At 30.9% G+C, this 16,846-nt stretch overlaps 1 protein-coding gene across 1 annotated transcript; it reads right to left on the reverse strand.

The window, feature by feature from the left end:
* Window positions 1-1,462: 1,462 nt before the first annotated feature.
* On the reverse strand, window positions 1,463-7,364 carry LOC115714978 (uncharacterized). The gene is made up of 14 exons (XM_030643752.2): window positions 7,100-7,364; window positions 5,681-5,800; window positions 5,155-5,211; window positions 4,954-5,055; window positions 4,632-4,715; window positions 4,432-4,550; window positions 4,200-4,301; window positions 3,629-3,742; window positions 3,253-3,318; window positions 3,081-3,147; window positions 2,618-2,671; window positions 2,453-2,542; window positions 2,110-2,148; window positions 1,463-2,021 (listed from the first exon to the last, which is right to left on the reverse strand). Exons 1-14 carry the CDS (start codon window positions 7,160-7,162, stop codon window positions 1,902-1,904), a joined length of 1,197 nt encoding a protein of 398 aa, XP_030499612.2. The 5' UTR covers window positions 7,163-7,364; the 3' UTR covers window positions 1,463-1,901.
* Window positions 7,365-16,846: the final 9,482 nt, after the last annotated feature.

Genomic DNA, 16,846 nt, shown 5'->3' on the forward strand with positions numbered 1-16,846 from the left:
TTTACCGAAATTTATTTACATGGATGTCTGGGAACATGAATTAACAAGAAGGAGTCCAATCTTTCTTAACAGAGTATACATTAGTTCCCTTAAGGGTTAATTCTGATACTGAATGATTTTAAGCTCAAATCTATAATAAGATTATAGATAAATTATTAACTAGTGAATTAATGGTACTTAAAGAATAAGTAGTAAAGTAGAAATGTAAAATGGTAATCCTTTATGTTGACGCAGAAAATTGGCCAACACTCACTCGCTAGATTGGCGAGAGAAAATAGAAGTTAATGAAGTAAGTAAGAGACACACACAAGATTAATAGTAGTTCACTCCTCGTGTCGCGGCGGTAATGGAGCTACGTCTACTTTGAGTTATTATTGCTCATGAGAATACAAGAAAATTGACTAAGGCAAGAGCTCTATTTCTAGAGAGAAAAACTAGAGAAAGATGCTCTCACCTTGGGCTCTTTTCTAAATGTGAAAATAAACTAGTAGAGCTCTCCTTTTATAGGGAATGGGGTCCTATTAAAACAATAATAAAATATTACAAAATATATGAAAAAAATAATTTTAGGCTAATTTTGGCGATTGATGATGATCTAATGGTGAAAATGACTTTGGATGATGATCTTTAACTTTCAGAGCTCAAATCTCGTCTATTGGATCGTTCTCGGGTAATTTGTGGAAAAAATCGCACTTATCTTGGGGGCAAATTCGAACATGAAATCTTCAGAATTCTGATATGTGTGAAAGAAATGACTTGAAAGAAATTTGAAAGATTTTTAAAACGCAAGTGAAATCTTTTAATCGGATCAATATTAAGGAAATTATGGTCGTTACTAAAGGTTGTTCAAGACCTAGCGCCCAAATTGACATATTGACGTTAATTTGGATGTTGTGTGACTGAAAGAACGTCCCAAGCATGTATTTTTTTTATGCCTAAATGATGATTTGACATCACTTAGTCAATTTCTTAATTGTAAGTGATTGGTGCAATGAGAAGATAAATCTCGTAGATCCTGTACAATGCATCGCGTTCCTAGCCAACTATCGGATCGAAGCCATTGCCTTAAATGCAGAGTGGTTGGCCGAAAGTCCCTCTTGAGGGGCTACAAAATTTAGGGTTTATTTATCGTGAAATGTGAGGGTTCATTCTTTCACACAATTTGAAGAACTACTTTATACCTTTTATACTAAACATGTTTGTTAATTTTAACGGAAAACACAAGAATTGTGTTAAATAATTAAATTTTATATATAAAAATAAAGATATAATATAATTTGTTATATTAATATTTATTTATAAAGGCCAAGGCTACTCCTCATACTAAATGATATTAGTTTTCATTAAAGACCTACGTAAAATTAAAATTGTATTGACATGAGAAAGAAGAAACTAACATAAAAACAAGGCAGTTCTTCTATTTCTAAAGAAACTCTTATCACATGCACCAAAGGAATAATGGTTGAGAGAAAACAAGAATCTTCATTTGAACAGATATAGGGTTCTATACACAGAAATTGTACAATCACAACACCAAAAGTTCCAAATAAATAAATAAAATAATGATAGATCTTCTATTTCTCACTCTCACCTTGCAGGATTCACCTATCTATAAAGTAAATTTTATGTACTTTACAAAGAATACATGAGAAGTTGCAACATGTTTAATGGCTGCTCACGGTGGATGTCGAATAATACTTCCGCACTCTCAAATACAGCGCTTCAGTCAGTTATTCATTGCAATGTTTCTTGTAAGCCTTAAAAGTGTTTGTCACAGCTGTTTGAGTTTCTCTTTTGTCAGAAGAATTGTGTATTTCTATCTGTGCAGATTTCTGCATTTTACTTTTATGCAGGATAACTACCAACCTTGAGTTCTCAGTGGATGGAAGTCATAAATAAAATTAAGGGCTAGTTCGATTTACTGACAACTGATACGGATCGACCCAACAACTATCATCCTTAACCGCATTGTCCCATCTGTCCTTAAAGATCTTCATTTCAACAGAAGATTGCATCCTGACCTGAGAACATAATAAAAAAAAGTGTCAGGTAAAAGTTCTGAGAGCATCAACAAGTATTTGGCATATCAACAAGTATATATATATATACCTTGCCTCTGTTATCAACCTTTTCCAAGCCAGATGCAGCCTGCAATTAAAAAATACAGATGAGAATGAGATAGATGAAACAATGTCTTACTATTACTTTCTATGCTTGATTGCTGCATCGCAAGCACACGAGGCTATTGCAGCACCACTTACAAAGAGTACCAACAATGCTTTTGGTACAAGGTTCCAGGTAACGATTTTTAACATTGTTCACATTTGAATACATTTATAGAAGAGAATTGCTTGGCTTGAAAAGAATTTACATGTCCCCCAACTATAGATGCAATTCAAATAAACTCTCAGCACAAAATATTAAGGAGTTCTTTTATGACAGCAACACTTGCCTTATGGGCATTTGATACACCGAGTGTTGGAAGGGCGAGATGAACCACATATTCAGCATCAACCACACCAACTTTCTTCAATCGATCACCCTGAATGGAAGTCCAATCATTATTAAGTACGATCAAGTGAGCCCATGAATGAAATTTTGTAGAATGGAAATTTACCTGTGAACAATAACCTAGCTGGATGTCAAGGCCCCATGCATGGATCAAATCATTCTGCAGGAATAATAAACAAATAAAGAATAATCACTATATTGATTAAAGCAATGCAGAGATCAAAATGTTTAGTTGAAACTTTATGCATTTTAATAACTCTTGCTACCAAGAAATACTGTTTTCCTTGTATACACTGGAATATATTTGGTATGCTGAAACTTTATGCATTTTTTTTTTGAAGGGCAATCTTGACATACAGAAAAGAATATTAAACAAGTCACCAAAACACAAGTTCCTTACAATGATATGATAAACTCAACAAGTAAAATTTGTAGAGCAAAAATTCGCAGCAAAAACATTGAATATCTAAAGAAGAAACAAACTCAACGCTTCTTTGGTTTGTTTTGTACCAAGAAATACTGACTTCTTAACTTTGGTTTGTAATTGAGTCTCACAGTAAATTCCATACCTGTATCATATGCCATACACATCGCCAAGCTGCCTGAGAAAAAACAGGTGCCATCATTTCGACCCAACTGTTTACAGGTTTTATAAAATGAAATTTCTTGGTCATATTACATTTAAACACAATCTAACGTAATTATATATCAATCAGAAGCTAAATAATGCTGATTATTTACCCAACACATGGAGGAGAAGAGCTTTCGTCATCACACCTTCCACTGCCTTTAAATTTATAGTACCTTCTGTAAAATATATTGGGAAAATGGATACATTATAACATGCAAGTAGTAAATCGTGTGCTTCTGAGTGACCAGAAACCATTCTGTTAACCTTAAGAGCAAAAAAAACCTATCACTTTTACACTACAGCTGCTAAGTGTTTGGTACCACATAGACAATCCAAACTTAAATGAAGTTTAAGATTGACTCTCACGTGAAAGTAAAAATTCCATAATTACTTGACATGAGTTCCAAAACAGATGTTATCAATCATAGAAGTTGTGCAATCCTACTCTATTTAATTTCCTATATCCCAAAAAAACATTATACCAACCTGTGCACTTTTCCCCTCTGTCGGGCAGTAATTGGATGATACACCGCTGACTTAACAGTATCAAGTGCTGGCTGTGATATTTCGAGTCCTTCATTTTGAACAATAGATAAATATCTGCAATAAATTCAACTTGTAATATAATATTAGACTTAATCATCACTGAAGAAAACTTAAATTATGTGTTCAAAAATTGAAATTGATATAAAGATTGCATGCAGTGCTTGGACTCAATTGGGTGTCTAGGTGGAAATACTCCAGACTGCTGTATCCTTTAACATCAAGTGTCTCCTAGGTATCTAGGCAACAAGTTGCATCAGATTTAACTAACTCTTGACTTATTATAGTAGAGATTTTGAAAATTATTGGTGAAAAACAAAAAAGAGCCATTCACTAAAGTTGAATTATCACAGTTTATTGGTTAGATTTGTAAACATTTTCAAAGATCTCACACATATATGTACATTTGTATATGAGCAGTAGTACTGTACGTCAAGGCAGAAAATTCTAATTGTCAACATTTACAGTAGCCAGTTAAGTTTATTGCAGAGCAGTGAATACTGGTCATGCTTACCGTTTTGGGTTAAAATTCTCTACCCCAAGGTCCTCATCCCAGAGAAATATATATCTATACTCAGCAACTATATCTGGGTGTAAGAAACGTTTGGCAAACCACCTACAAAATCACTATATCAAAAAAAATCGCAAAACAACTAGACTTGTTTGAAGTTTCATTCAGTATAGTGGTAAATTCCCATGATTGACTTTAGTTTCGGAAATTTATAGTTTAAAAGAATTAACATTACCATTTTGTCTGATTCACTGCAGACACATGTATCGCTTGATCACTCCATGATAAGTCCCTCCACTCGTCCATGAAACCATCATAGTGAAAAAGCATCACCACAAAATCACTGGAAGGAAACTGCAATATAGAACAGATACTAATCAGAATCATGACAATAAGTTCTGGATACAGAAAAGGCATCAAAAGAGTGAGCAGCACCTTTTTAACAATGTTGTTCACTACTTCTTTCTGATTAATTCCAACAGCAATGGCCAGCAAGCTCAATGAAGATTTTGAGCCTTTCTGAAACAATAATGCTTTGACTTAGAGAGTAGGTATAAATAAATACAGATCATGAACAATAAAACCTGAACCTGCCATATCTTTAGGAAATTGCTTATTAGTTACACCATTATTATTATTATTAATCTCTCAAGTTTTATCTTTTGTTGTTGGTTCTCTTTTTTCTTTTCAAAAAGAAAGTCAATGTTCCACAATCCAACACTTCAATTTGCCCAGAAATTCAGCAAGTTATGCATACACTGTTTATAGTAGAGCCCCACAAGGGTTGCATTTGCAAGTTTGAAGTTTTGGCAATAATTCCTTTCGGTAGTGCAACAGTTTCCAAAGGAAAACAGTGATCCTGAGAGGAGAAGATACATCAAAAACAGAAAAAGATGAAATCATTTAAAAGTACTATGAAATAAAAAAAAATTCAATCCAATAGAGACAAGAGACAAACCCGACAATCCGGTCTATTATTCTGCAATCCATAACTAAATTTCCACTGTGCCAATCTCTGCATGCGAGATTTGCATAGTTATGACCAGGAAGATTATTATAATTTCTAAGCTACTAAATTCAAAACTATAAGCAGAAACCATAAACACTCAAAACAAATACAAATTCATATTCCCATGTGACCAAAATATAAAAGAGCATGAGGAGCAGTCCCTTGTAAAAATAACAGAGATACGATCTCAATTATTGCTGAGATTTTTATTTATTTTAGCAATTTGAACTGGAAACAGATTGAGATGCAGAATTACCTATAACCAGTAAGTGATCTTTTTATAATTAGATATCATGAAGATGCCCCAAACTCACATAATAAATAATACATTATGGATATTTCTTTTTCCATGTCCACAAAAGCTAATCTAACATGTAGACTTGTACAGGTTATAGCATAATACAAGCACAAGTTATAGGAAATCATGTCACTAAGAAACACCATATTCTAGTGATATTAAAGAAATTATACATACTTCTTTGTATTGCTTTTCAATGAAAGCATTGCCAATAAAGTAAGCACCGCAAAGCAAAGAAGCTAAAAGGACAAGACTGCACAAGCGTGACCGACTTTTTGGATCCGTGAGTAAAGTACCCTGACAAAATAAGGAGCAAAAAGGGTCACAACTTATAGTTGGTTTAAAGACATTATATTCTAATGATTATTTCAAAGGTGACAATATACACCCTAACCATTCCTATCCATCAATATGCAAGTCAAAAGATGGCCAGTACAAGAGATGATGTAACTAGCAATAGTAATAAGAAACATTACAGTTGTTTCATTTTAGCTATACTCCAACTGCAACTAATTTCAAGTAAATTTAAAGAGTTTTGGAGTGTTGCAGAGAAAAGCTAATGCAAAGTAACAAAATAGAACCTTTACCAAGAACTTATGCTACACAAAAAGCTCCTCCCACCAACAAGATAAAATAAAAACCAATACAACAAAGAGACAAAGGAGGTCAATATTTGTCTGCCTGGGATATCTCTACAATGAGTACCATAAGAAATTAAATTAAAAATTCATTATAACAAAAAGATGATCAATACTAAATCACACTTTTTAGCCATCTGATAGAGGTTAAGTAATTAGAGATTCTCAGTAACCTTGAATCAGCCAATGGTATAATTAAAGAAGTTACACAGATATATAAGATTGAGGAAATCAAATATGCTGAGGGAAGCAGCTATGTCGTTTTCATCCTACCTGGCCTCTGTTTGGTTACTGAGAAAATTTGAGTTAAGTCTTAAAAAATAATTTATAATATACAAAATAAGATATTGGCCTTATCAGACGGGTAATAGCCATTGAGTTGATAACTACTCCTCTTCCCAACCTAAAATCATTCTTGGTCACCGATATGATGACCCAATATGACCATCCAAGCAAAACTAGCAAATATTTATGTATATTTTTCAAACAAAATAAAGAATAAGCAAAAAATTAATAACAAATATAGTGGGATTGGCTCCTAACTTTCTCAGTAACCAAACACAGTCTGAAGATTGAGTTATTCAAATAACCCAAAACCCACATAAGCACATGATTAGTTATAAACTTTTTTTAAAACGGTAACCAACATAAACAACTGCTCCTTCAGATAAATTTCTAGGAGCAGAAACCAAGCATACAAGAAATTTCTGCATTGTTTATGTTTCTCATCAACCAAGAAATTACAATTCAAACAAAACAAAACATAAAATGATGAAGAGAAACTACTTGCGTCACCTCAAAACACATAAGTAGACAAAAGAAAAATCCAATTTTGAAAACAACCCAAGTAGCTCGAACAGTCTAAGATTTCAAAACAACCATCTTAAAAGTACAGGCATGTACACACCTAAACATATATACAGAAAACAAAAAGAGTACATAGGGAGAGGAAACATACAGAGACACCAACTGGAGGCTTCATTATTCTCTTCTTAAAATAAATAAATAAATAAATAAGCATGCGGTGGTGATTCCAATGATAAACAAAAGCTTCAAAAGAAAGAGCTGTTCTTTTTCTCTTTATTTTTGACAGCAAAAGCCAAAAGTCTGAATGTTAAAGCAAAGAATGAAACACAGTGAGGGAGAAGAGAACGACACAAGGGGCAGGGGAAAAAAGAAGAACATGTAATAGTTTTCTCATGTTTTAATTTCATATATATGGGTTTCAAAAAAAAAAAACCATATATATATTTGTCTTAAAAATAAAATAAAAATTGTAAGTGGAAAGGTAGTGGAGATAAATAATAATAATAATAATAATAATAATAATAATAATAATAATAATAATAATAATAATAATAAATAAGTCATGAAATAATAAGGATGAGACTTTATCTAAAAAAAATAAGGAGGAGACTTCCAAACGGTCCCGTATTTTGTAAGCAATAATTAAAGGTGAGACCATAAAGCACTATCATTAGAGATAGAATAAAAATAAAATAATGTGTAACAAATATTAAATTATAATAAAATAATGATTAATAATTATAATTTGAAATAAAAGGGAAGAATCCAATTCTTATCTGTAATATGTAACTGCTAATATAAATTGGTTTGTTCTTATTAATGAAAGAGAATCATATTGCAACCCATCACGTTACTTGTAGATTTTCAACTATTTCTTTCTTGTATTTTCATTTTCATTTTTATTATAATTGTTTTGTTTTGATTAGTGAAAAGGGTGGCATAATTAATGGAAGATTATTAGTTGGGTGGCATAATTAATGGAAGATTATTAGTTGAGCACTAGACGTTTTCTTTTTGGGGCAGTTCAGTTTAGTTGACATACTTTAGTAGAACAATACAAACTTCAAAATAAAAAAATAAAAACCAATTACGAAACGAACAGAACCTAAACTCGAAGCGCGAGTTACACGGTTTGTAGGATTGTGGGGGGTGCATGTGGGTCCCACGCATTTGTTTCACTTACACGTGTTTTACTCATTTTCCTTCAACTTCGTTTGTTTATAAGCATCCTCAAGTTATCCCAAAAGTTTTTCTTTTTTTTTTTTTTTTTTTTTTGGAAAAATTTCACTCTTATTATAAATCAAAATTATTTACAAGATAAGCCACTAAGGCTAGCTTAGTGGTGAGGGAGGGATGGGAAAAAGGAAGAGGTCGTGGGTTCGAACATAGGACCTTGAAACTATTAAGCTATTAAATGATTGTAAAATACCATTACGCTATACTCAAAAAAATTATTTATAAGATGTTCAAAAAAAAAATTATTTACAAGAAAGAGAAAATAAGATAGGAAATTTCTCCTATCTAACTAATGTCATCATCCAACCTTAAAGCAAATTTAGCTAAACCATGTGCTGCTTGATTAGCAGTTCGTTTCCCATAGGTAACTAAAACTTGAGGGAAAAAAGATAAAAGACAACGAACATCCATAATAATATCAGAAAAGCAAGATAAATCTATAGATGAAAGATTTAAAGCATAGGAGACTCTTGAGGCATCCGTTTCAATATGAGTAAGAGCAAGTTGTGACTGCAATACCCAATTAAGAGCATGGAAAAGTATTTTTGCCTCCATTTCATCTGATCTAAAGCTTCCTTGAACAGCTTTTGAAAACACAGCAACCACCATTCCATTTATGATCTCTGATTATTACACCAATTCCCAATTTCTTTTGCTCCAAATTTGTAGCTGCATCCACGTTTAATTTAAACCCATTCAGCTGTGGTGGCTTCCAATTGTGAACATGCTGAACCGTGTTTGATCTTGGCAAAGCAGCTACTTGATTGTTGTTGACAGCATCAGATGGAGGATGGAGTTTGAGACGGGTAAAATCTTCATGAAATCTGATTGTGTACTGAACTATAGCAGCATGTTGGCGTGGAACACCACCATGAACAACCCGATTTCTATCCGTCCATATCCCCCACAACACACATAAAATGAGCTCAAAGTCTTGCTGCTGATGGATAGTAGATAAATGGCGCAAATAATCACCATTAAACATACTTTAAGCCTGACGAAAATCAAGTTAAAACTTGGAAAATTTCCATATGGCTTTAGCATGCTTACAACCAAAGAGGGCATGGCCAATAGATTCCCAACTTGAAGCACAAAGGGAACATTCACCTGAATTTAACACCTTCTTCTTGAACAAAGCAGCAGCTGTAGGAAGCACATTTTGGAAGACTTTCCAGGCAAAAATTCTGATCTTTGGGGGCAAATTTAGGTTCCAAAAAAATTTCCACCAATCTCTATGCTGATTAGAAGTTAAGGAACAATGTTGTTCTTTCAAAGATGTGGCTAAATGGAATTTGGATTTAACGGTATAAGAGCCATTTGTAGTGTGATGCCATATTAATCGGTCTGTATCAGCAAAATAACTCAGAGGTATAAACAATATGCGTTCAATATCAGTTGGCTGGAAAAACTTATTCAGCAGTGATACATTCCAAACTCGTTCCTCTGTGATGAAACTTGATACTGGCATTGAAGGATTTCTAGAAAAACTAACAAGTCTAAACTCATTGTAACTCGGTATCCATGGATCATGCCCACTTTCAATATGATTTCTGTTTTCGATTTTATACCGCAGCCCTTTAATCAACAATTCCTTGCCCCAACAAATACTTTGCCAAGTTAAGGATGGTGAGTGGCCGATGTTAGCATCAAGAAAAGAATTGTTTGAAAAATACCTATGCTTGAGCAGTGGACTTAATAAAGAATCGGGCATATCAAAGATTCTCCATGCTTATTTGGCCAAAAGTGCTTGGTTAAAGTGAACAAAAGATCAGAATCCCAAACCACCTTTGGATTTGCATAGAGATTTCCATCTCTTCCAATGAATTTTGGTGCCATTTTGATTATTTCCCACCAAAAGTTAGCCATCATACTCTCCAACTGATTACGAAATTTCTTTGTATGCCTGAAGCAACTCTTTGTTTCCAGACTTTTGTTGGGTTTTATGCCCTAAATAAAACTCTTTACAATCTGATTAGTTATCATTATAAGAAATTTGAAGTGATTGATGTTTGCATGAATTTTACATGCTAATGGTTTAATATGTTTAATATGTTTATTACATTCATACACACAAAATCAGTTAAATCCAGATCATATGTTTATTCACAATTACAGTATCGTCAACACAGTGGAATGTGATTGTGATCATATGTATCAAAAGTTTTGGTCCCTGTTTCATCAGTGTTATTGGATTTACACTAATGTGATAATCAGCGATGATGTGTACTTACACTTGGAGTAAGTGTTATGTTCTTTCCAGGACATTAGTAAAGTATACTAGTTTCGAATGTATGGAGTATACATTGGACTGGACCGATATTGCAACTAAGTTAAGATATTACAAACTTACCGTTATACATATCTTTACAAGTCAATATCAGTAGTTGATCTTAAGATTAAAAGAATCTAAATCCTGATATGCTTAGGCTCAACTCAGGAGTGCTATTCATGTTCTTAGATTTATTAGTTAAGCCTACCTTTGGGTCAGGGTGATACGTATATTTTGGGAACATGATAGTATGATTGAGTGGGAGTGCTGAACATAAATATGGAATCTATAGATTCTACTGGTGTATAGAAGTCAAGTGATGATTCCCTTCGAGCTTAGCAAATAGAAGTAAATGGATAAGCTCTTGTTTAACTGACTAATTATTAGATCACTAAACACCATTTACAGGTAGCTAAGTGTTTTAAGGGGCAAAATACATTGAGGGGTGAGAACGGTAAAGAAATCCCATCTCGATGTAGATCATCTATATAGAGGATCTTTAAATCACAATAAGATTATAACAATGGTTAAATGAGATAGTATATTGATATCGTGAAACATAAAATATGCTCTATATAAGTCTGAGAGTGCAATTCTAAGTTCTAAGAGTGGATTCAACGAAGAATTAATAAGTAGGAATTTACTTGGTAAATTTGGTTCACTTATTGGAAGCTCAGCATATAGATCCATGGTCCCCATTCTAGTTGAGAACATTCTGCTTGTAAGACTCATTAATTGATTCGTGATTGATCAATTATAATTCTAAAGTTAGACTATGTCTAATTTTATGAATTTTCACTAAGCAGGGGTGAAATTGTAAAGAAAAGAGATTCTAGGTTTATTTATTTATTAATGGACTTTATATGTCTAATTAATAATTAAATTAAATGACAATATTATTTAATAATCTATTTTAGTTATTAAATAATTAGTTTTGGCATTTAAAAGGTTAGAATTGGAAAATTGGCGTTTTTGAGAAAATAGAGATAAAATTTGATAAAATTGCAAAATTAAGTAAGGCCCATTACAACACCATGGTCGGCCACTTAAGTTGATTTTTCAAATTAATTTTTTCATTATTTTAATGCCAAATAATTCTAAACCTAAACCTAGTAGTTGCCTATAAATAGAAAGTGATGGCTCAGTCAAATACACATCTTTGAATAACCTTTTCTGACAGAAATTTCTCTCTTCAGAAAACTGAGCCTTCCCCACTTTCTATTCCTTGGCCGAAACCCTCTCTCCTCTTTTCTCCTTCATCTTTTTCGACCCTAGTGAAAGAGTAAGTGCCCACACACAGCAAGCAGTAACTCAATCATAGATTGGAAGACTGTGAAGGATCAAACTTGAAGAAGAAGGACATTCGGGCTCAGATCTTGATTATACTCTGCTACAGAAAGGATTCGAGGGTTAGAGATCTGAGTGGAAGGAGACATTAATTCCGCTGCATCAATGTAAGGTTTTCTTAACTTTATATGTGTTTAATTTATCGTTTTAGAAAGTTCATATTTAGGATGTTTAAACAACATATTTGTGAGTAGATCTAAGATCCTGGTAAAATAATTTCCAACAACTGGCCTCAGAGCCATGGTAATTGATTTACTTACATGAAATTTGGACTTTAAAACGATTGTTTGTTTGTTTTTGGATGGTATCATGTTCTATTGAGTGTTATTTGATGATTGATTGATGTTTGTAAATTTTCGTGAAAATAATTGTAATTTTGTTTCTAGAATTATTTTTATTGGATAGTATGGAAAAAATTAAGCAAGTTAGCCTTTTACAGAACTCAATTTCGATTTTATTTGAATTAGTTATGAATTTTTGAAGATTTGAAAAAATCGGGGCTGTGCTGATATTTTCCTGCGATCGCAAATCTGTCCGTACAGTTCACAATTTTTTCGTTTTTCTTCGATTTTTCATACATTTTCATGGAATTAACTTCCGATTTTTTGTATGGTTTTGTATATATACTATTACTATTCCTAATTCAATTCTAATTATCATTTTGAATTAATTTAATATTTTTTAAATTTAATTCAAGATATTAGTGTAATATGAATTTGAATAGAATTAGTATCTATCTTCTTGCTTAAAAATCTATCTTATTTTTAAATTTGATTATATCTTATCTTATTTTTAAATTTAAGGTCAGATTTTATATATATTTTTTTTAAAAAATTAAATCTTTTTAGATATTTTGACCTTATTTAAATTTAAAATAAGATATTTATAATCATGTAATTTTAAATAGATGTAAGATATTTTTCTAACTTTTAAATTTTATTATTTTATTTATTTAAATTAAATTTAAAATCTGAAAAGATATTTCATTTATCTTTTCTAATTTTTATTTAATTTTTATTTTTTAAAATAACATTTAATTTTTAAAAGTAGTTAGCAAATTTTGAAATGATATTTAGGTTGGTTGAAACCTAATTTTTCAAAATAGTAGGTTTAATTTTAAATATTTTTTAAATAATCTCGAAATTTAAATTTTTTTTATTTTCGAAATAAATATTTATTTTTTATTTTATTTTTTCGAAAAATTAAATTAATTTTTTTTTAATTATTTAATTATTTATTTTTCGAAATTATTTATTTAAAATTAAATAAATCCTACTTCCAACTATCCAGCTAACCTTGTTGCAGGAGTATGTGGTTTTAGCTTGTATGTAAGTTTTTAAAACCTATTATTACTTGATTGCAAATAGTCATGGTTACTTTTTGCCAGATCTAATGATCTGATGGCTCCCTTGGTCAAGTTAATAATTTGTAACAGGTAAATTTTACAATCTTCTTTCATCTGTGTATGACCTAGCAACATGATAGGATCCATCCAAAGTGTGCCTGTGTGAGCCTATATGTTTATTTTGTTTTAATATAGATGCATATAGGTTGTTGCTAAATAAAATGTCACACCATGATAGATTTTATTTAGGTCCATCTAGTTATTGGACCTATTCAATTAATAACAGTTATTTATTTTAAGGTTAAATTCCTCTCTTTTGGGCCTTGTGTGAGAGTTGGGAGCCATAGAAGTGGGTACGACATACTGAACCCAGCACCCCCTCACATGAACTACCCCAATTGTGAAGGCCCATTTGCCTGATTTGAATAACTGTACTAGGTTAATTATATTAGTTTGACCTAATAAAATTGAATTAGTAACATAATTAACTTTTAAAATATATGAAAATTTATTTTCATTTTAATATTTTAAAGTTAATTTTAAGAAAAACACTTTTAGTTTAGATATTATTTCTAGACAAACTATTTGTATTTTTCTAATCTAACTTAAATTTGAATATTTGATTTAAATTTTAAATCAAGTTGAGGAATCCTAGGCATTAGTTATTAAAGATTCTTAATATATTTTTTAAGTTAATATCTTTTCAAATATTAACTTAAAATGGAATATTTTAGATATTTTTTGGTTAATATTTTTTCAAATATTAACTTTAAAAAGATATCTTCAAATTAAGTGGTTACAACTTAATTTTTGATATTTAATTAAATCTAAATTTGAAATTATTTAAGTTTTAGATTTTTTTCTATCTAACTTAAATTAGATATTTTTCAAATTTTTGAAAAGATACTTAGTCAAATATGATATTTTCTAGATAGTAATTTCTAGACTACTTATTATTTCTAATATTTAAATAGGAAAATTATACTTTGTGAAATTAATTATTTAAATAATTAATTTTGGTACAATTTTATTAAGTATATTTTCCTAGTATTAAACTAGAAATATATAATTAAGCCTTCTCTACACTTAATTATTATTTCTTGAATTTAATACATTTAATTAACTTGAAAAATCCAAATATCTAAGTTGATTTTCATCATGATACTTAAATATTTATTGATTTTTCATGACACTTAATTAAATAGAAAATTATTTTTAGGTTGAAATTTAATTTTTCAACTTAAATTTAAATAATTTTCAAAATGTATATATTTTTTTTATTTTATTAATCAATTTCGAAATTTGCATTTTATTTATGCAATATTTTCGAATTTTTTATTTTGAAAAATAGATTGAGTTGTAAATTAATTATTTATTTTAATTAATTCTTGAACCAACTACAATCAATGATTTTTTCATTTAATTGATTAATTTAAAATAAATGAATTTAAAATATATATATTATTAGAAATTGAATTAACTAGTCAAAAGAATATCTAGATAGGTGATATTTTTGCTTGAAGTATTTCTTTTCTATTTTTATTATTTTCGAAAATTGTATTTTTATATACTTTAAATTTTCGAACCCAATAAATATATTCTCAAAGGAAATTTTTAAGTTGCTAATTATTTATTTAATTCAACTTAAATTAATTTCCTTAATATTTATATTTAAGATTATCACTAAGATGGAAATAATTAATTTTATTTCAATCACCATCTAAGTATAATTTTATAAATATTATATTAAATTCTTATTTTTGAATTTTAATTCTTAATTTAGAATTTAATGAGATTTATTTATTAGAATAATAAAGAAAATACATTTTAAACAATGAGCTTTATTATTATTATGATATTCGATCTCCATTGTGGGTTTTACACCGCGTTTGTTTTAGTGAGTAATCCTCCCTAATGGAGGAACGTTCATTAGCAATTTCGCACCGTTTAATCTCGCATGATAAGTGGTTTGTAAGTGTTTTATATGGTATAGATCACCCTAATGGTGGCGACCATATTTGACTTGCAAATTGCGAAACAATGGTAGAAGCTCATGAGATAGAATAGCCTTGACTCTCGCCTAAACGGGACAACGCTGGATTCTGATCTTGATCGAATAAAAGGTTGCTAGAATGTTTAACATTTTACATGAGCTGACAACTCTATTCAATGGATGGTAGCTTTGACTCTCGCCTAAAAGGGACACTGATATCAGTTTGTTGAAAACCTTGGAAATTATTTAGGATTGAATTTTTTAAGTATTTTCTCATATCATTCCTACTTGCTATGAGCTTATAATTTCTGAATTGATTTTGTGTGTTAAACCATTATTTAATTTCTATTTGTTGATTTCTATTATTTTGTAGTATCCTGTTTTGTCAAAATGAATCCCATGTTATCACTGTTGACTGAAAATAAGCTGAATGGATCTAACTTTAATAAATGGAATGAGAACATTAATATTGCTCTCATAGGAGAAAGTGCCTTGTTTGTTTTAGCTGAGCCGTCACCTGAAGTGCCTGGGGATAATGCTTCCAAAGCTATGAAAGAAAAGTATGAGCGTTGGCAGAAAGCAAATGACAAAGCTCTATACTTTATGCTTTCTAGCATGGTTGACACCCTTAAAACTCGGTTTTCTAAAACCGAGAAGGCTGCTGAAGTTATGACGAAGTTAAATGAGCTATTCGGTAAGGCGTCACTTCAGTCACGCTTTGACGCGACTAAGAAGTACATTAATGCACGGATGGAACCTCATCAAAACGTGCGTGACCATGTTCTCCTCATGTCCAGTTATTTCCAAGAAGCCCAGGATCATGGTGCTGAAATGGACAGTGCTACTCAAGTTAGTCTTATCTTGAATAGCCTGACTCCAGCATTTCTACCATACACATCAAATTATGTCATGAATAAGAAGGAAATTGACTTTCATGAATTAGTCAATGACCTTCAAACTTATGAAAATTTGATTGGAGGACCCAAGAAGAAAGGGAGTAAACCTCATAATCCTGGTAATGGTAATGGGACGATAAAACCTGAAGCAAATATTGCCTCTGCTTCAAAGCCCAAATCGAAGAAGAAGTGGAAGAACACCAAAAGGCGAACAAAAGCCATGAAAAAGGCTGCTCCTTCTTGTGATGCTACGCTTAAAGGAAAGTGTTTCTACTGCAATGAGAAAGGTCATTGGAAATTACCCCAGTGTCATAAACTTCTTGCAAAGAAACAAGGTATTTCCATTTATAAACTTTTAGAGTTTTAGTGAATTATTATCCAATTGGATTTATGATTCTGGACTAACTTTGTTTATTTGTTTTTCTTCTTCTTATAGGCCAAGCTACTTGAACTCAATTGAGTTGGATCAGAAAGCTGGACCAAGGGTGAAATCGTCCAGATGAAGATGAAGCTCTTCAATCTATTTTTTTTTTTTTTTGAATTAATTGTTTTAGTTTAAAAGACAATTTGGATTTCAAATTTTAGTTTAGGGATATTTATCCCTGTTTCTCTCATATTGTTGCAATACATTTTTTTTATTATTAATAAAGTATTTTTTTTTCGAAATCAATATTGCAAATTATGAGATTGAGCTTCATTTATTTTATCTTCATCAATTATTACCACATTATATTTGTATGTTTGTATGTGTAAGTATTTTTATTATTGATGCAAATTCTATAATATTTTCAACTCTTCATAGAGTTATATTA

Source organism: Cannabis sativa, chromosome 4 (assembly GCF_029168945.1).
Source record: "Cannabis sativa cultivar Pink pepper isolate KNU-18-1 chromosome 4, ASM2916894v1, whole genome shotgun sequence".
Taxonomy (NCBI): Eukaryota; Viridiplantae; Streptophyta; class Magnoliopsida; order Rosales; family Cannabaceae; genus Cannabis; species Cannabis sativa.